Source organism: Patella vulgata, chromosome 1 (genome assembly GCF_932274485.2).
Source record: "Patella vulgata chromosome 1, xgPatVulg1.2, whole genome shotgun sequence".
Taxonomy (NCBI): Eukaryota; Metazoa; Mollusca; class Gastropoda; family Patellidae; genus Patella; species Patella vulgata.
The window spans coordinates 49,298,929-49,321,793 of record NC_065879.2 but is presented as its reverse complement, the minus strand read 5'-3'; the positions used below and the strand labels follow the sequence as shown (position 1 = coordinate 49,321,793).

At 35.5% G+C, this 22,865-nt stretch overlaps 1 protein-coding gene across 1 annotated transcript in view; it reads right to left on the bottom strand.

The window, feature by feature from the left end:
* Positions 1 to 22,865, bottom strand: part of LOC130010735 (cullin-3-like) — a 145,661-nt gene that overhangs the window by 15,962 nt on the left and 106,834 nt on the right. The window contains exons 10-12 of the mRNA XM_056098723.1: positions 20,003 to 20,173; positions 7,487 to 7,594; positions 5,236 to 5,360 (exon numbers count right to left, since the gene is read on the bottom strand). Coding sequence (XP_055954698.1) covers positions 5,236 to 5,360; positions 7,487 to 7,594; positions 20,003 to 20,173 — 404 coding nt within the window. The remainder of the gene's footprint in view (positions 1 to 5,235; positions 5,361 to 7,486; positions 7,595 to 20,002; positions 20,174 to 22,865) is intronic.

Here is a 22,865-nt window from a genome sequence, read left to right as displayed (position 1 = left end):
ACGCTATTTGAGAATGAACGGCGGCCATTTTGTCTGTCAATTTTGGGCCGATTTTTACGAAATTCGAACTCAGTCATCCTTAGGAAGTAACGGTGATATAATAATACGTTTTTTTAAATCAGATAACCAGTGGCTGCCAGGCAGGATACGCCCACATTTTCGACAGATGGATAGAGAACAAGCTAAGAAGAAAGTGATTTTTCCTACAATCAAGGGCCATAATTCAGGAAATTACAATTCGATATGCGCAAATATCGAAAAGAACCGAGATCTTTGTGTTATAAACTTACATTTCAAGTTTCAACAAAATCGGATAAAAATTGTGACTTCTATAGGATCCACAACCTTGATATACCATATTTTTACGCTATTTGAGAACGAACGGCGGCCATTTTGTCTGTCAGTTTTGGGCCGATTTTCACGAAATTCGGACTCAGTCGTGCTTAGGGTGTAACGGTGATATAATACGTTTTTTTAAATCGGATAAAAATTATGACCTCTATAGGGTCCACAAGCTAAAAATGCGATTTTTCATACAATCAGGGGCCATAATTCAGGAAGTTACGGTCCGATATGCGCAAATATCGAAAGTAACCAAAATCTTTGGGTTATAAACTTACATTTCAATTTTCAACAAAATCGGATAAAAATTGTGACCTCTATAGGGTCCACAACCTTGATATACCATATTTTTACGCTATTTGAGAACGAACGGCGGCCATTTTCTCTGTCAATTTTGGACCGATTATCACGATATTCAAACTCAGCCATCCTTAGGGTGTAACGGTGATATAATAATATGTTTTTTTAAATCGGATAAAAATTATGACCTTTATAGGGTCCACAAGCTAAAAACGTGATTTTTAGTACAATCAGGGGCCATAATTCAGGAAGTTACGGTCTGATATGCGCGAATATCGAAAGGAACTGAGATCTTTGGGTTATAAACTTACATTTCAAGTTTCAAAAAAATCAGATAAAAATTGTGACCTCTATAGGGTCCACAAGCTAAGTGATTTTTCGTACAATCAGGGGCCATAATCCATGAAGTTTCGATCCGATACATGCCAATATCGAAAGCAGCCGAGATCTTTTGGGGATAAACCTATATTTAAAGTTTCGTCAAAATCGGATAAGAATTGTGACCTGTAGAGAGTCTACAAACAATTGTGGACGTCTGGACGGACAGGGGCGACAGCATAATACATCCACATGAAAATGTGGGCGTATAAAAATTATGACCTCTATAGGGCCCACAAGCTAAAAACAGGATTTTTCGTACAATCAGGGGCCATAATTCAGGAAGTTACGGTCTGTTATGTGCGAATATCGAAAGGAACTGAGATCTTTGGGTTATAAACTTACATTTCAAGTTTCAACAAAATCGGATAAAAATTGTGACCTCTATAGGGTCCACAAGCTAAAAACGTGATTTTTCGTTCATGAAGTTTCGATCCAATATATGCTAATATCGAAAGCAACCGAGATCTTTTGGAGATAAACCTATATTTCAAGTTTCATCAAAATCGGATAAGAATTGTTACCTGTAGTGTCCACAAACAAATTGTGGACGGACAGGGGCGATGACAATATACGTCCACATGAAAATGTGGGCGTATAAAAATCTATAATTATGGTCTATTGCATGAATACGGTTTGTATGTTGCATTCATATATTGAACGGGTGTCAGTAAACTCGTCCACAAGCAAACACGTACGCAGTTAAGTCGTCCACAGGGGGGTATTGGTTATGTCGTCCACATCTAATATTTAATAATTTAATTGTATGGAGTAGTTGTTTATATTGTTTTATTTACCCAATAATCAATTATCTTGGCAAACCGATCATGACCGAGATAAGTTCACCGATGTTTTTGTAATAAAGAGCAATAGTATTGTTTGTTGATTAGCTTTATGATTTTAGACATAATGATAAGTTCACCAATGTTTTTGTAATCAAGTAAACACGTATTGTTTGTTGATTGATGTTATCTCATGATTTAAAATATTTGGCGATGGTTAATATCACCTCACATAATTTACATTGCTGAGAGTTGTTAGTAGACAACACAAATAATTTGTATGTGATTGGCTTCAAAAGAACGTAAGTTGCCAATCATTCTTTGAACTCTTGGTATTACAAATGTAAAAATAGCCAACAAGCCTGGCTGCATGATTCTTTCAAGACAATGTTCTTTGATGCGTAGACATGTCGTCTCCCAACCAGCCACGATGGCGCCTTAGTTTAACCAACGCTATTATAAACCACACAGTGGATTTGATCATGTATTAATGTCTGCTGCATTATTACTCATCGCAGACGTCCACCTGCGAATATGTTGAAGTTGTTGTATATAAAATGTTAAAAAAAACAATACACATCACATGTTATTAAGCGATTTATATTTTGATTAGCATAATAGGCGGATTCCTGATGTAATGACATTTGTTATATATTCGTTTCGGGTTAGTTTGGCTTCCAATAGAAGCCAATATTAGAAAATATAAATAATAAATACGATAAAACATCAAAGAATGAACCGAATACTGGTGTGATTTTAATGGATTAAGTAAGTTGAACAGTAGATACAAGACAAGGTGATCAACAAAGGTTAAAAAGTAATTTCACTGATTGAGTACAATTACGTATGTACACTAGCGCATGCAGCAAACGCCACAAAAGGGTCAATCACACCGGAAAATTATATTCCTGAGTATTATGATTCTGAGATATTCAATCAAATTGATTTCCTTTCCTTTGTGGTATGAGTTGTAACGACATATTCTTTGATCTGGATAAACAATGTACCAATACTACCTTCATTTGGTGAATCGCATAAATGTATTCGACGTACAATTTTTAAACAAAAAGTTCATGACGAATAGGTCCTTCAATCGAAATACATTTTTGTTCTAAAATAAAACGAGTGCCCAGAATCTTTGTGTGGATTTGAAAGCAGTTCCAATCAACAAATATTCAAATAGATAGTAGACCTGTGATGCGTTCATTTCATTTCATTTTGCGGTAAGTACGACCTTGTGCCTAACATGAAACAGCACTTGAATATACTACCATCAAGATCGATCATCAAAATAGTTTTGTAGTTTGCAATTTAAAAATATATCGTGTGCCGTGATTCTACAGCAAATTTTAACCATCATACTTTATTACATTAAAAAAGTGTATACACGAAAAATGGAAATAAAAACAACAAAAAACGAACGCAATATAAAATGTTGAAAATGTAATGTAGTCGTTCTATAAAGCTATGCATACGTGTCCTTCACTAGACATGCCGCTTTACGTGTCTCCGTTGAAATATAACCGCATATGTACATTCTCTCTTTACAGCGTAGCTCTTCGCGTCAGGATTATTGACGAAACTATTCAACATTTCGTGGCAGTTTGTTAACGTCGTGGAAGTATATCTTTTTGACATCAATTGTTTATGACTGATAAATATCGTTGATTTTACATATCAAATTACACTGAGGCTTATTGTGTCACGCGATAGCGACTGCTACACCGAGTTATTTATCGTGGCAATTTTCAACAAAAAACGACACGACAATCGTGTTTAGTCAACTACAAGTTAACACACAATTTTTTGTACAATCAGGGGCCATAATCCAAGAAGTTAGGGTCCAAGATCTTTGGGTTATAAACATACATTTCAAGTTTCATCAAAATCGGATAAAAATTGTGACCTCTAGAGTGTCCACAAGCTAAAACGTGATTTTTCGTACAATCCATATAAAGAGTCTACCAGTACTCTCAATATAAGTTGGCATTTATACTTCTGCTTTATTAAAATTTATTTCAATCAAAAAATCAATGATTCCTTTGTAAAATCAAAATATCGGTATAAACAATTTGTTAGGATGCATAGAAATTTAGCAGAAGCAGTGATAATTCTAACGGTATCGGTCGGGTGGAAAAGTCAGCAAGAAGTCACATGATGTAAAACAAAGCTCTATAACGGCATTAGCAAACATCGTTCATGACAGTATTTATTCTTCATTAAACCAATCTGAATCTGATTAAAATACAGATCTATATTCCGTTTCGTTTTTTTATACTTTCAATGGCCTAGCCGTGAAATATATATTGGAGGGGTCCGCAACCCTAACCCTAACCCATTTTTTTAAAACCCCTAAAAAATATAAACAAACACCATTTGGCCATGCTGTCTACCAAGACACCGCATGCAAAAGCATTATGGTCACATTGCTGGCTGAATGGGCGATAAATATTTGGTTTAGGCGGTTATGTTTTTGGGTACCTACATACATGCGATTCACTCTGATAAGTGGCAGAAAAAAATTAACAAAATATTACTGACAGGCTAACTAGACACAATTTTATGGAACACAGGTACTTTTCACTTCACACATGTTTCCAGGATGATTATCTCTGTGTTTTATTTTAGCAATGTAAACCATATTGGGATATGTACAGGTTTTATACAGATAGAATCTTAACTAATCCTAATAATTGTTGTAAATAAATAGGAGTTTGGGCCTACTATGTAAATTTTGGGGGGGGGGTCCAAGTATATTCAGACCCCCCAGAAAAACAATGTGTGACGCCCATGGTTCCGTGAAAAACACGCCTAAAGCTCGCCGTAACAGACCGTTTCATTGGTTTATCCCTGACACCATTCAGAACGCGAGTTAAATAACAACTCTTCCAGATCCAAGTGTAGTAAAGACAAGTAAAACGAAATTTTGAACTATAAAAACGAAATGAAATAGGATCTGTGTTTTAACCAGATTGTCATTAAACAATAAAATATTGCAAGTAACATAAAAAGGAAGACATTTTTTCAATATTTATATTAAATATCATCCAGAAAAAATAAAATCACAATATATCGCAGTATGTTCAGTTTTTCAATACTTTTCTGAAGAAAGTATTTTTTACAGTGTTTATTTCTGTGACGGTTTTATATCGAAAAACCAAAATATCTGCCAGCTCTAGTAGAAGTAGGGAATTATGAGTTAGTTCTATTCTAGACATATTCAGATGATTATTTAAAATATAGCACCTATGACCAACAGGAAATAAACATGACATCTGCAAAATTTTGGAATTAATAAAGAAAATATATAGTTTTTATTATTGTCAATAAACATAAGAATACATTTTCTAACCACAGATAAACAATATGTCTACCCATATTGTCACTTTAAACAATTTAAACTTATCGTCCTGATAAAATTTCTCAATCATACCTTCGGAAAGCTTCAAAAGCTGTCTGAGCAGCAGTTGGTATGGAGCATCTTGGTGTAGCAGATTGAGTTGGCCAGAATCCAGTTGTTAAAACTCTCACTGTTAAATCGACACCACTTAAATTAACCTGAAATACAGAAAAATAATATTCAAAAACTTTAGATACTATAATGAAATGGGCAAATGTTAGAATCTTAACTGAACAAATTGAAACAAAATAGACCAATTCCTTTTTCTATCTTAGCTTATTTATGATATATTTTTTTTTTAAAGTGATAATTTCATATTTTCAAAGAAAGTCAAAACATAATTATTTCTATGTCTTTTGCTCAATAGGTTGTCAACTCACTATTATACGTTCATAGGTATTATTCTCCAACTTAAAAATCCTTTGACCCTGGAAATAATAACACAATTACCTCCCTTGTTTTCCTATTCTCCCCATGGAATAGCTATCTTCAAACGTTTGAATTTAAAGTTGAAAATGATATTTTTGCTAATTTCTCAACTGGCAATAGTGAATTATAGGATTAATAGAATTATTCTTTATCAAGTTAGGACTTTTTATAGATACCATCTATTTTAAGGCTTTATTTTGATACATTTTAAAAATATAACTTAAAAATATGAAATTGCAACTTTAAGAGACAAGTGATTTAATTTGAGGTTGTTGTAATATGCTATTAATGAAACCGCAGGACCATTAACATCAATTTATTGGTTATTTAGAAAGATGAGAGAGGATTAAACAATGCAAGATCCAACAGTCTATGAACATCAAGCAGCCATATATAGTAATGATATCTTACTAAATTACATTTGAGGAGTTACAAGCCAACAGTGAGGCTGATGTCCCCCGCCGAAATCCCAAAATAAATAGATGACACATATTCATTAATCGCACATTTATTTTTTTTCAAAAGTATCAAGCAATCAAACAAATTATCACCTATACACTAAGTTTGATCACTCTCTATCATATAGAATCAAAGTTATCGATCCTTAGCCTAAGCAGAAAATTGTCATTAACAAACTTAGTCAAGGTAATGATATAACGAATCTATACTCAGAGTTTCATCACTCTCACTTAATTAAAACCAAAGTTATCAACCAATCAGATTGCTTATCTCTGCTGACCGTAAGCAGACAAGCTTTATCATCGAACTCCATCAAGACATTCACCTAATGAATGCCTACACCAAGTATGAACATTCTTCCTCAATTAGAAGGAGAGTTGTGTTCCAAAGTCTCGACCAATCAAATTGCTTATCGCTCTGCTTACCCATAAGCAGAAAATGCTTATTTATGGAACTTACTCAAGGTATTGATGAGATAAACCTATACACTAAGTGTCCCCACTCTCACTTAATTAGAACTAAAGTTATCGTGTCCCAAAGCATCGACCAATCAAATTGCTTATCTCTGCTTACCCTTAGCAGAAAATGCTCATCTTCGAACTCTATCAAGGCATTCACCTAATAAACACCTACACCAAGTTTGAACATTCTAGCTCAATTAGAAGGAGAGTTAATGTGTTCCAAAGTCTCACCCAATCAAATTGCTTATCGCTCTGCTTACCCATAAGCAGAAAATGCTTATTATCGAACTTAGTCAAGGTATTGATGTAATAAAACTATACACCAAGTTTCATCACTCTCACTTAATTAGAACTCAAGTTATCGTGTCCCAAAGCATCAACCAATCAAATTGCTTATCGCTGCTTACCCTAAGCAGAAAATGCTCATCTTCGAACTCCATCAAGGCATTGACCTAATAAACACCTACACCAAGTTTGAACATTCTAGCCCAATTAGAACAAGGCATTGACCTAATCAACACATACACCAAGTTTGAACATTCTAGCCCAATTAGGAAGAGAGTTATCGTGTCCCAAAGCATCAACCAATCAAATTGCTTATCTCTGCTTACCCTAAGCGGAAAATGCTCATCTTCGAACTCCATCAAGGCATTGACCTAATAAACACATACACCAAGTTTGAACATTCTAGCTCAATTAGGAAGAGAGTTATTGTGTCCCAAAAAGTGTGACGGACAGACAGACGGACGGACAGACAGACGAACCCATTTTAATAGTCCCCTGCTTTCTTCGAAAGGCGGGGGACAAAAATAGACAACAAATTTCAGTTGTACATTTTTTATCTTGAACAAAATTGTCTACCAATTTATTGAAAATTAAATGGGGTTAACCTCCTACTTTTCTGTATCAAATGATTGATAGAATTGGTTCCTTACCTGTGCTTGTTGTACAAATGATTTAAATTCATCATTTATAGTATTAGATACAGTCATATCTTTAAACATTCCTTCTAACTTTGACGTAAACTGACAACCACACTCGGTCTGAAACACAATTAAAACAATTTTTATTAGGGTTTCACACTGCGTAGCTTGTGTGAAACACTATTGTTTTTGTTAAAATTATTAGGGTTTCACACTGCGTTAAGATTATTCTTATTATTATTAAGCTTTCATATGTATATCATATGAAAGCTTATTGTTTCTGTTAAGATTATTATTATTATTTTTTTTTTGGTGTTTTTCCTGCAAATCTTATATCTCAGAATCTAACCGTGGGATCTTTCTGAAACTTTGACCTACCCCCCCAAGAATGGGTGGTGGCTTTGGAATAGGAATATTTTCAAAACGTTTTACACATCCGAAATCACCGAATTTTACGAACAAATCCATTTGACTTACTTTGCTGTAACTTTGTGACTATTTGACCTATTTTACTAAAAAAAAAATTCTTTGAGTACCTTGAATCATTTACTTCAAATCTGCAATTTCGGATTTTCGAATTTCGAAAATTCGTCGCTGTGATTTCGAACCGGAAGTTAAAATCAACTTGACAACTTCTTTAATAGTTGCACGATTTTCATGAAATTAAGTATGTAAGTAGATCTTACCGATACAACTTGAAAAATGTCATTAGAAATTTTCTGTATTATCTCCCCTTGATGAAATTAAGGATCAAAGTTTTCAAAAAAATCGACGAAATATAGGTCCGATTGCCTTGAAATTGTTTTTCTTTACTAGCTACGACACTACTGATTCGTACACAAAAAATTGAGTTTGTGGCCCAAACCGGAAGTGCCACCATCTTGAAATGTGAAAAATCCCTAAGGCTTTTTTGATATTTTACTTACAGACAAGGCAATTATATTTTCCGAATCCTTGAAGAAATGTCTAAACAATGTTCGAGCAGAATTTTGATTTAGGTCAACTGATGGACGCCATTTTGAATTGAAAATGAAAAACAGTGAAAAATCCACATTAATGGGCTTGAAGACATACACAATTGGTCGTGGCTTAAAGAATCTGTCCCCTATTACCGAAATTAATACATTTCAGGATAGCCTGGATCATGGTCGTATGTTTGGTATTTGAATATTTCTAAAATTCGAATTTCGCCTTTGATGTTTTCCGTGCCGACAAGGTTGTTTTCGAGTTTAGCTGGTTTTGACTTCGCGTGTGCGCTACGCTGGAAACAAAGGTACCATGAGTACCAAATTTCAGGATAGCCTGGATCATGGTCGAATGTTTGGTATTTGAATATTTCAAAAATTCAAATTTGGCCTTTGATGTTTTCCGTGCCGACAAGGATGTTTTCGAGTTTAGCTGGTTTTGATTTCGCGCATGCGCTACGCTCGAACCAAAGGAACCAATAGATGAATACCAAATTCCGGCTAGGAACTTTTCACGTTGGTACCTAGGTACCCTGAAAATTTCAAGGTGATACCTGCATTCGTTCAAGTCGTTTGTTCTTGGCACGGCTCCAGGTCAACTGCCGTTCGTTTTTTTTTTCTAAGTCAATTCACGTCTTCTATAAGGGGAAAAAAGTGGAATTTCGCCGCGACACCGGCACAGATTGTCCGAAAATCATGAAATTTGGACACAATACGCCCATTACCACCCCGGACTCTGTGCTTTACCCCCATTTTGATCACATTAAAAAAAAGGAGTTTCAGCAAAAAAAACCCAACCGATTTTCGGAATTTGGTTTTAATTAATTTTGAAATTCCAAATGCAAAGGGATCTTATCGCCTCTTCCGTATGTGGTTGCTATTAGTACTATACACATTATCCGGTCCAGTCTTCAATATAATTTGTGATAGAATTACTTATTTATAAAAAACTGAATGATATAAAAATAAAAATGGTTGTAGTGCCCAAGTTTAGATTTGTCGTTGCTTTCATAAAGATGTTAGGATATACATGTAGAACGTTAAATACTGTGTGATTCAACATGGCGGCCGAGGGGTTTAATATGATATAAGTACGAAATACATGTACATGTAGTTCCAAATGGTTTATATGTATGAGAGTCAAGGTTTGGAGTATAATGTCTTGGGGCAGTAGGAGTCGACTAGTATGTGCCTCTCTTTAGTGGACCGATGTGAGATTGCCCATTGTATTAACTGGACGGGTAGGCCTATTCACCTTCGGTTATGTGTCAATGTCAACTAAGCGGCTTCATATCACCACGATCGGCTCTGGTCCGGTTTAATTCTACATATCTCTCGTAGCTGAGAGAAAAAAGATTTTTTAGCCGAGAGAATATCTTCCGTCAAAGTGGTTGTTGATTCATAGATTCTAATAACCCCTTTTGCAGTTTATATGAAAGCTTTGATATCTGCTATGCAGATCTAGTTCTTATTAGGCTTTCACCTTCGGTGAAAGGCTATTGTTATTACTAAGATTAATATTATTATTATTATTTTTTTTTTATTGGGGGAAGCTAGATCTCAGCAACTATAAGAGATAGAGGTTTGAAATTTGATTTTCTGTCAGAAAAGTGGTGTGCAGCTACTGCTTAAAGCTATTTCGAAATTTGTGCTCACAGCGGAAATGCGTCAAATCTTTAACGTGCACGAAAATTGAAAATCGGCCATTATTCTCTTAATTCTCAATGGATTCTTCAGATATTTACATTTTTGGATAGCTGGAGATATTTCTGAGCAGATAGCAGTTCAAAACTGTGGAAATTAGAAACTTTGTAGCTGTCATTTTTTTGGGTGAAAAATGGAAAATTTTCAAAATTTTCTAAAATGTTTAATTTTGGGAATTTTGAAATTTCAGTTATATTTTTGGATAGCTGACATCAATCTGATTCCAACAATATAAGTTTTGTTCTGAACTGTTGACTTTGATTTTTCACATTTTGGTCAAATCGTAGAGTTCTTATTTTTTTAAAACGTCTCTAACGATTTTTCTGAAACTTCAGATATATGAAGTCGAAGGACCAAACCAGTGCATGAACTATAAATGAAAATCCTCTAATCACCGGAAGTAGTCAAGAAAGGTATCCAAAGTTTGACAAAATTGTGAAAAATGGGTGCCTGTGAGGAAATTATTTATTGTTCGATTTGTATAAAACAAAGTTCATATGCTCTGTTGTCTCATTTGTCATTTTTTTTGTTACCAATAGTGTTATCTGTCGGCACCGGAAGTGGCATAATTTTACCAAAAACTACAATTTTGACAGTTAGGTACCATTTTTCAAAAGCAAATATTAGTTTTTTTAAAACTGATATAGCTAAAAGAGTGTGCCCTTTAAAAGCGCAAAAAAAGGTGAGCTTAGTTTTTTTTAATTTCGATTTCATTTTCGAGCAAATTCGATTTAGAGGTGAAAAAAGGTCTAAAATTAACCTCTTTACAACCCATTCAGGCTTTTCAAATATCTACGTAACTTTTATAACCTTGTAGCTATAATCCATACGAAGAAAATGTATGTTAAAATTAGTTTGTAATATAAGCAGTTGCCTAGAAATGGGCAATTTTGTTGAAGTCCCCGTTTTCGTTATTTTGCCTGTAAATAGTCAATTATTATTGGATTTTTATAAAAAAGACATAAAGGATTTTTCTGAAACTTCAGGAATATGAATTCGAAGGATGAAATTAGTCATTAAAGTAAAAATGAAAATTTTCTATTCACCGGGAGTGGTAAAAAAAGTGCCCAAACTTGGACAAAATTCAGAAAAATGGGTGCCTGTGCGGAAAATGCGATGTATCAATTGTGTTCTTGTTGTTTAGTTAAAGTTTTATATCGTTTAATAGCCAATCGAATAGTCTATCAGATGGTACTTCTGGGACAAGTTTCTATCAAAAAATAAAAAAGTTATGTGACTTTGAAAAAAAAGGTATTTTGCGATTCCGAGCAACTTTCGACGCATGTTTCTCGGAAACGCCCCCAAATTTTTTTTTTAAAACTTTCTCAATCGAGAGACTAATGGGTACCCTGTTGTTTGAAACCCCTGTATCATTTTTTGAAATGTCAGGGGTAGCCAAAAAAAGAGATCGAAAATCGAAAACGTCGTATTTTTACGATTTGGAGCATTTTTAGAGATCTATTTCTCGAAAAGTCAACATAATATTTTTTGGGAACTTCTTCTACAGAGAGGCCTATCAGTAGTGTTATATATAAAACCATTGTACAACAGTTCCAAATTTCAGGAGTAGGAGAACAAAGGGATCGAAAATTGAACACGGCACCTTTCATTGTTAAGCGAAACATAAGGTGGGATACAATCTGTACGTTTTGTCAACGTATAGAGCCTGTTCAAGAGTGCTTTTATCATTGATCATATTTGAACTGAAATTATTTCAACTATGAATGTTTTCTTCTATCCAAAATATGGGTTTAGTGACCTTGTAACAGAAATAGTTGATTGCTGTGTGTAATAATTAGTCTTTAAATTAATATTGTTGCCTCTTTGTCAAAATTATCTTATTATACCGGTAATCATCTGGACAGAAATCAACGGCTCGCGCTGTTTATAATCAAGTCAAATTTATGAAACTGTTGCAGTAGTATCGGACAATATTATCAAATATTGCACCTATAATAAAAGGCATGACGTTGTTTGAGCATGGACTCTATCTGTAATTAATATTAAATTTTTATTAGTGACGTCAAATCTTTAACGTGCACGAAACCAGAAAATTGGCGATATTTCATTGAATATTCAATCAATTTTTGAACCAGTTACATATTTGAGTAGCTGACATGAACGCGATTCTGAAGTCCCGTGTACACATTGGTGTGACCGTAAAAGATTCCTTGGCGGTTGGAATTCTATATAAAAGAAGACTAGCGCCGCTGTACGAGCATGTTTAGAGGTCTTTTTCGAGAGAAAGAGAGAGAGAGGAATGGGGTTTAACGTCCACTTGACACAAACTAGGTCATTTCGGGACTAACATATCGTTTATTTCTTTTTTATTTCAATTATTCGGGTGAGAGGTGGGGATAGTCTTTTGTCATGCATCTGGCGATCGTGTGACGCCTTGGCACGGTGAGAGCCTTCAGTCTTGGAAGCAAGTCTAGTTATTATTTTTCTTTTTCCAATTTGATTGTATCTCAGAAACTACTTGTCGGATTGATTAGATGTCTTCGGTTTTACTGGGAAAGTGGGTGTGACTTAGAGATAAAAGCTATTTCGAACGTTCTGCGACAATGCGAAATGTCCGAAATCGTCGAAGTTATTGTTTTTTGAAATATTGCCATAATATTAACAATAATCGTTGGATTTTAACATGGGATACATTTTGACATAGCCAGAGACAAGGCACATAGCTACGGTTCTTTAGATTTTTTTATTTTCGACGAATCTTCGGAGATATTAGGCGCCAAATTTTGAAAATTAAAATTTTTACGAAAAACTTTTTTATTAATGAATATTTTTATGTAGTATTTTACCCAGAGTTCAAGATTTGACCAAAAATGGCAACATTTTTTGTCACCGTATTTTTCCTTGGCCCCCATTGGCTAAATTAGATTTTCAGTCCTGGATTAATTATTTATTGTTCGATTTGTATAAAACAAAGTTCATATGCTCCGTGGTCCAAAATGGCATTTTTTTTGTTACCGGTACATTTTCCTTTCGCAACGGAAGTGACGTAAATTTAGCAAAAACTACAATTTTGACAGTTCGGTACCACTTTTTGAAAGCAAATATTATTTTTTTCAAATCTGGTATGACTGAAAGGGTGTGCCCTGTAAAGGCGCAGAAAACATCGGGCTCGTTTTTTTTAATTTCGATTTTGTTTTTGGGTCATTTCGATTTAAAGGTGAAAAAATGAGCTATTCACAACCCATTCAGGCTTTTCATGTTTTGATATATTTCTTCGCAACTTTCATAAACTTGTAGCAATAATCCATACGAAGAGAATCTATCTCAAAATTAGTTTGTAATATGAGCAGTTGCCGAGAAATGGGCAATTTTGCATGAGCCACTATTTACGCTAGTAAGAGTCAATTATTATTCGATTTTCATAAAAGTGACACCATTTGATGCGTAATGACAATTTTAACTAGGTCAAACCAATTTAACATTTTTAATGTCACCTGAAATGACGTAATTTGGGCAAAAACTGTATTTATAGCCTTTGAAACAAATAATTTATTCAAATGAGTCGTATTTGTAATTTGTTTAAAATTTTGATATTTGATTCAAAGCAACTAATAGAATGAACCCATACGATCATATATACTATTCAAAAAAAGTAGGGGATATTTGATTTTGGGGGCATAATACTAAAATATGCAAATGACTACGAAAAATGTCACTATAGAACCTAACAGAAGAAACATTTCCAGTTACATGTGACGCCCAAACGCACCAATAGCTACCGCATGGAATGCAGGTGATGCTTGGGATCATCATGGGGGTCCAACCCAAGATTTGCACGACTCTGACTTTGAATGTTACAGTCATTGTGGCATTGAATTCCAGGGTGGAAACATCAGTTTAATTGTTTTAGTGACCAGAAAACAAATTTTGATATGCGTCGGCTTACCCAAAATGAAAGGTTACGTGCCCTTGGCATGCTACAGATCGGCACAACACAGGCGGTTGTGGCGCGGACGATGAATGTTTCTCAGTCTGTCATAAGCAGGCTATGGTCCAGATACCGTGATACACAATCTGTACAGGACAGACCAAGCTCAGGTACCTTGGCCTTGAGAAATCGTGTCATCACAGCAAATCAGATCAGCGCTCGTCTTCAAACAGACACTGGTGTGAGAGTGAGTGGCCAGACGATTCGGAATCGACTGCATAGGGGTCACCTTCGCGCCCGACGTCCTCGCGTGATCCCTTGTTTGAGAGATCATCACATTCAGGCAAGACGTCGTTGGTGTAGGGATCGTCAACACTGGGATAATCGACGCTGGAGCAATGTGATGTTTTCAGATGAGTCAAGGTTCACTGTTGATTTTTTGGACAGACGTAGGAGGGTGTGGCGTCGTCGAAACGAGCGCTTCCAAGACGTTAACGTCATCAGACATGATCGATTTGGGGGTGGTTCTGTTATGGTGTGGGGAGGCATCACTGTTGCTGGAAGAACGGCTTTACATGTTGTTGCAGGGCGTGTTACAGGCCAGTACTACCGGGACAACATCTTGGCAGTCCATGTTGTGCCGTTCGCACGACGTCATGGCCGCCGTTTCATCTTCCAGGATGACAACGCAAGATGTCACAGGGCCAGGATCGTTACAGGTTACCTCCAACAACAGAACATCACCTTGGCCAGCACTGAGTCCCGACCTCTCCCCCATCGAGCATGTCTGGGACATGCTTGGACAGAGGTTACGTCAACGTCAACAACGTCCTGCCAATGTCCAAGAACTTGCTGCTGCGTTGCAACAGGAATGGGACAATCTGGACCAAAATGACCTTAGACGTCTCATTAGGAGTATGCCACGTCGGATCAATGCTTGTATGGCAAACAGAGGAGGATTTACCCGTTACTGACTTGGTTGTGATGCTGTGGTAACTTTGCTGTTTGACCCCGGGTATCATTTTACCCTTATAATGGTCAGTCTGTGCTTTACTTAGTCTAACGATCATTTGGAATAAATCGATGAATGTGAACTTCATTTCATTTTGTCATTTGTTTCTTCGTCAGTTTCATTAGGTGACTTTAATAACACTTAAAAATCAAATATCCCCTACTTTTTTTGAATAGTATAGATATCACAAAATGGTTTCTACCTTGTTCAGTTGCGGAGAAATAGACGATTTTCAACAGGCAACTTTTCAAGGTTTTTGGTCCATAAAAGTGTCAATTATTATTCGATTTTCATAAAATGTTCACCGTGTGATACATAATGCCATTTATGATTCCATTCAAGTAATTTAAGATTTTCATTATCACCGGAAGTAACGTTATTTTGGCAAAAACTGTATTTTTAGCCTTTAAAACGGATGTTTTATTCAAATGAGTCTGATTTGTAATGTTTTTAAAATTATGATATTTCATTCCAATCAACAAATAGATCGAACCCATACGATCATACAGATACCAAAAAATGGTTTCTAACTTGTACGGTTGCAGAGAAATAGACGATATTCTACAAGTCACTGTTCAAGGTTTTTGGTCTATGAAAGTGGAAATTATTATTCGATTTACATAAAATTTTCACCATGAGATGCCTTATGCCATTTCTGATTTCATAACATTTTCATTATCACCGGAAGTAATGTAATTTTGTCAGGATCACTTACATGTAACAAATGTTTACAATGAATTGATATTGCTGGATTTTGAAGTTTCTGCGTACATTTTATTTTATGTGTGCAATGCTTATATGGAAACCTGTTTAATTGTTTCATCGGTACCGGAAGTGACATATGTTCAAGGGTAACTGGGCACCGGTGAAACCTGTCATTACTGCGTCGCAGTTCTAGTTTATTATTATTTTGGTATCAAATCATTTTATAAAGAATTATTTAAAAAATTAACAGTCATACTTATTAAAATCTTTATAAATATTCAGGTCAAAATAAAGAAGTGAATTTGGTCCATCTGATAATAATATTATTTTCATCAGGGATTGGACAGGCTTTACATGAAATAATAGGCATCTGAGGTTTGTACCATTAACCAGTGCAATTTTATTAATATTTCGAACACGTTATCTTTCTATAGTAATGTTAAAACTGTGCAAGTTTTACGCAATTTCTGTCCCTCCCGCCCATAAAATTCTAGTGTGTGAAACTGACAAGCTTGCAAAGTCTAGCAATAGAAATGAATGAAGTAACCATAGCAACAAAATGTAAACAACACAGGGAATATTTCCATTTCGAAGCGTCTTCCAGTGACCTCCCTAGACTCTTAAAACCGTTAGCCAAATCAAAATTTTATTAGCCAATTCAGAAACTATTAGCCAAATATTATATTTCTGTTCATGTGTTTGTTAATTAAAAATAAATATTTAAAGTAGCTAAGTCTCTAACTCAATATCATCTCAAATCTTCAACATTGAAAATACGAATTATTTGTCAATTTAAAACAACATTGATGCTGTGATCTTACCGGAAAAAGATGGGCTTCTGATATCCAATATTTAAGACAAAATAAATATTTTACCATTGGTACACGAATCATGTACCATAATGTGTTTCAGCCCCAGTTCTAACAAGAGACTCGAGGAACAAGGCTAGACATATTGCACCAAACCAAACGGCGTATGTAGACTGGAATAACCAGACCCTAGGAATTTGCATTCGATTGAGACTGCTGGCTTATTTCACGGAACATAACTGATTTTAAACTAGAGTAAAAACGGAAACGATTGAATGTAAATCAGTTTATATACATTCATATTACAGTATTATATGAGTTGCAACCCACTTGTGTCTATTTCTAGGTCCCAAATGTTAGCGATTTAGCTCCTTTAATATGTACTTATTTAAAGCACAAGAGTATTATTTTATTCCCTGAACTGTCCGAAAGTCCACATTTGCAAGCATGCAGGCAACAAAAAATAATTCTGAAATGTGTTACACAGTGAACTTACTAAATGATAGTGTTGAAACTACTATTCGGATATTCGTTAACGGATACAAAATAAGGGTTATCCGAATCATTTTACAATCCGTTTACTATTCGTTACAATATATTCTGACATTCTGTATGCTCTATATTTAGCCATTTTTACGTCTGATTACTTGGAAATTTTCCCCAATGCAATTGATCACATACGCAGCTCTGAGCATAAATGTCAACATTATGCGTATTATAAGTAACTAATAAAATTATTAATGCAGTGCAACGAAAACAGTAGTCTAAATAAACCAGCGGCTGCCAGGCAGGATACGCCCACATTTTCGAAAGATGGATAGAGAACAAGCCAACAAGAAAGTGATTTTTCCTACAATCAAGGGCCATAATTCAGGAAATTACAATTCGATATGCGTGAATATCGAAAGGAACCGAGATCTTTGGGTTATAAACTTACATTTCAAGTTTCAACAAAATCGGATAAAAATTGTGACCTCTATAGGGTCCACAACCTTGATATACCATATATTTATGCTACATGTATTTGAGAAAGAACGGCAGCCATTTTGTCTGTCATTTTTGGGCCGATTTTCACGAAATTCGAACTCAGTCGTCCTTAGGGTGTAACGGTGATATAATAAAACGTTTTTTTAAATCTGATAAAAAAAATTATAACCTCTATAGGGTCCACAAGCTAAAAACGCGATTTTTCGTACAATCAGGGGCCATAATTCAGGAAGTTAAGGTCCGGGATGCGCAAATATCGAAAGGAACCGAAATCTTTGGGTTATAAACTTACATTTCAAGTTTCAACAAAATCGGATAAAAATTGTGACCTCTATAGTGTCCACAACCTTGATATACCATATTTTTACGCTATTTGAGAACGAACGGAGGCCATTTTGTCTGTCAATTTTGGGTCGATTTCATGAAAATCGAACTCAGCCGTCTTTAGGGTGTAACGGTGATATAATAATACGTTTTTTTTAAATCGGATAAAAATTATGACCTCTATAGGGTCCACAAGCTAAAAACGCGATTTTTGGTACAATCAGGGGCCATAATTCAGGAAGTTACGGTCCGATATGCACGAATAATGAAAGGAATCGAGATCTTTGGGTTATAAACTTACATTTCAAGTTTCAACAAAATCGGATAAAAATTGTGACCTCTATAGTGTCCACAACCTTGATATACCATACTTTTACGCTATTTGAGAACGAACGGCGGCCATTTTGTCTGTCAATTTGGGGCCGATTTTCACGAAATTCGAACTCAGCCATCCTTAGGGTGTAACGGTGATATAATAATATGTTTTTTTAAATCGGATAAAAATTATGACCTCTATAGGGTCCACAAGCTAAAAACGCGATTTTTGGTACAATCAGGGGCCATAATTCAGGAAGTTACGGTCCGATATGCACGAATACCGAAAGGTACCAAGATCTTTGGGTTATAAACTGACATTTCAAGTTTCAGCAAAATCGGATAAAAATTGTGACCTCTATAGGGTCCACAACCTTGATATACCATACTTTTACGCTATTTGAGAACGAACGGCGGCCATTTTGTCTGTCAATTTTGGGTTGATTTTCACGAAATTCGAACTCAGCCATCCTTAAGGTGTAACGGTGATATGATAATACGTTTTTTTAAAACTTATATTTCAAGTTTCAACAAAATCGGATAAAAATTGTGACCCCTATAGGGTCCACAACCTTGATATACCATATTCTTACGCTATTTGGGAATGAATGGCGGCCATTTTGTCTGTCAATTTTGGGCCGATTTTCATGAAATTCGAACTCAATCATCCTTAGGGTGTAACGGTGATATAATAGAACGGTTTTTTAAATTGGATAAAAATTATGACTTCTATAGGGTCCACAAACGTGATTTTTTGTACAATCAGGGGCCATAATTCAGGAAGTTACGGTCCGATATGCACGAATATCGAAAGGAACCGAGATCTTTGGGTTATAAACTTACATTTCAAGTTTCAACAAAATCGGATAAAAATTGTGACCCCTCTAGGGTCCACAACCTTGATATACCATAATCTTACGCTATTTGGGAACGAACGGCGGCCATTTTGTCTGTCAATTTTGGGCGGATTTTAACGAAATTTGAACTCAGTCATCCTTAGGGTGTAACGGTGATATAAATCGGATAAAAATTATGACTTCTATAGGGTTCACAAACTAAAAACGTGATTTTTCGTACATTCAGGGGCCATAATTCAGGAAGTTACTGTCCGATATGCGCAAATATCGAAAGGAACTGAGATCTTTGGGTTGTAAACTTACATTTCAGGTTTCAACAAAATCGGATCAAAATTGTGACCTCTATAGGGTCCACAAGCTAAAAACGTGATTTTTCATACAAACAGGGGCCATAATCCATGAAGTTTCGATCCGATACATGCCAATATCGAAAGCAGCCGAGATCTTTTGGGGATAAACCTATATTTCAAGTTTCGTCGTAATCGGATAAGAATTGTGACCTGTAGAGAGTCCACAAACAATTGTGGACGGACGGACGGACAGGGGCGACGGCATAATACGTCCACATGAAAATGTGGGCGTATAAAAAGGACCGAGAATCGAATCGGCGTCAACCGAATCGATGCATCGGCGATGAATCGATACTTGATATCAGCACTACTAAAGGTAGGCAGGTTTTTTTTCTTCGCGGCTCAAACAATTTGCAAATCGAAAGTACGATTTCATACTCGGCATACACAGACACTCATAAACACTAAAACAAGTAAATAATTATGAGTACTGGTATATGAACTTTTGATGTAATTTTGTTCAAGAATTTCATGTCTCCGAATTATCCGAATAGTATTCGGATAGCCAACAAAAGTATACGGATCACAAATCTCGATCCGATTTTCAACACTACTAAATGATAAAATTAAACTTTACTATAGCATTCTCCTTTAAGACATAACAAACCAACCTTCAGTTTGGAGATCATATTTTTCTCTGAATCATCGGAAACACTTTTATTTAATAGTAATCTTCTAGCTAAATGATGTTTATAGTAACGTTCAAAGACATCTTTTTCTTGTAGATATCGAAATAATACCATACTTTTATCTAATACATTTTCTATCTCTTGTTCCGTCATCTGAAATATAAACACACTTTCACAATAATTTAAATGAGCACTACGAAAGTTGGTGCCATTGAGACATTTCAAAATCTTCAATACAATGAAAATAATAATGTGTGCAAGCTTATATCTCTTCATCAATCAATTTGTTGTCAATATTGGCAACATAATCATTAGAATAAACTTTACATTAATTAAATGGGAAAATAAATATTCGATATGCGCAAATATCGAAACGAACCCAGATCTTTGGGTTATAAAGTTACATTTCAAGTTTCAACAAAATCGGATAAAAATTGTGACCTCTATAGGGTCCACAACCTTGATTTACCATATTTTTTACGCTATTTGCGACTGAGGGGCGGCCATTTTGTCTGTCAGTTTTGGTCCGATTTCCAAAAAATTAGAATTCAGCTATCCTTAGGGTGTAACGGTCATATAATAATACATTTTTTTAAATCAGATAAAAATTATGACCTATATAGGGTCCACAAGCTGAAAACGCGATTTTTCGTACAATCAGGGGCCATAATTCAGGAAGTTACAGTCTGTTATGTGCGAATATCAAAAGGAACCGAGATCTTTGGGTTATAAACTTACATTTCAAGTTTCAACAAAATCGGATAAAAATTATGACCGCTATAGGGTCCACAACCTTGAAATACCATATTTTTACGCTATTTGAGAGCGAAGGGCGGCCATTTTGTCTGTCAGTTTTGGGCCGATTTCCACGAAATTCGAACTCAGCCGTCCTTAAGGTGTAACGGTGATATAATAATAAGATTTTTTAAATCGGATAAAAATTATGACCTCTATAGGGTCCACAAGCTAGAAACACGATTTTTCGTACAATCACGGGCCATAATTCAATAAGTTACGGTCCGATATGCGCGAATATCGAAAGGAATCGAGATATTTGGGTTATAAATTTACATTTCAAGTTTCAACAAAATTGGATAAAAATTATGACCTCTATAGGGTCCACAACCTTGATATACCATATTTTTACGCTATTTGAGAACGAAGGGCGGCCATTTTGTCTGTCAGTTTGGGCCGATTTTCACGAAATTCGAACTCAACCATCCTTAGGGTGTAACGGTCATATATTAATACGTTTTTTTAAATCGGATAAAAAAATGACTTCTATAGGGTCCACAAGCTAAAAACGCAATTTTTCGTACAATCAGGGGCCATAATTCAGGAAGTTACGGTCCGATATGCGCGAATATCGAAAGGAACCGAGATCTTTGGGTTATAAATTTACATTTTAAGTTTCAACAAGATCGGATAAAAATTGTGACCTCTATAGGGTCCACAAGCTAAAAAATGTGATTTTTCGTACGATCAGGGGCCATAATCCATGAAGTTTCGATCCGATACATGCCAATATCGAAAGCAGCCGAGATCTTTTGGGGATAAATCTATATTTCAAGTTTCGTCAAAATCGGATAAGAATTGTTACCTGTAGAGAGTCCACAAACAATTGTGGATGGACATCCGGACGGACAGGGGCGACAGCATAATACGTCCACATGAAAATGTGGGCGTATAAAAATAAAATAACCATATTTTAATATAAATTTTCCGTATTCTTGTGTTACAATACAATGGAAACATTCCAGTTAGACGAAATTTGATTAGCTTGTTGAGTTATAGATGGTTTCGACAATATCATCGAACGTGAAAGTGCTGGGAATACCCACCAAAGTCGAGTCGAGATAAGATATTTGCGTACCGGTCGGCCTAATTTATTGATGTTCAAGGAAATAAATAGTGGTCCCGTTCGTTAGTTAAACTCCAGAAACGAATGAACAGGACCACTTATTTCCTTGAACATCAATAAATTAGTCCGACCGGTACGCTAGTTTACCTATGTCCCTGCATAGCTCACCATTTTGTAAGGCGTGCGTTATTTATTACACAAGATATGATTGGGTAATACTTGAATAATAATGACGTGTTATAATTTTAGCCAATGAAAATATTGATTATGCAGGTTCGCGGTTGAATATTAGCGACTGTCTTACAGTTTATTATAATATGCTTTCTCATTAGCCGAAATGACTGCTACACGCGCCATTTTGCGGAATTCATCCAATCAAATACAGTGTAACTTATTCCATAGTATGCGGGCCCCTACATGTGTATTATCAACCGGATCCATTCACTTGATTTGATATTTGTTTATTCGGTGCAATGCATATTTTCTGTCTTGTCCGCAGGTTTATCTTGTAGATTTTTGTTTTGCGTGTAGTGCGAATGCGCACGCGTTTTGACATACGTCTTCAAATTTGGCCAACCTTGGCTCATTCTGGTCCCCATACACTATTATGTAATGTAGTATCGGAGGCCACCGAGGTTGCCCGAATGCAGTTCTCCGAGACTATTCATGCGGCGATATTGTAGAACTTTCTGAACATGTTTAATTACTCGAAAATCGAGATGAGCATACTGGTATACATTGTTAATTAGTATGGCGATGTGAATGGGGGCAAAAACGAAAGTAAAATTTATTTTTAGATAAACGGTGTAATTTCGAAATGCCTTAAGTTGAACTAACCTGGGTGTATGCACCTTGCAAATCTGGAAGGCTCCATATATGAGTGGATTCAACATGGCATTAAAAACGTGTAAATCTCTGGATGAATTTCTTCTCGATCAGAAAACGTGAGACAGATGAAAATGACGTAATATGGCGTCCAGCAGA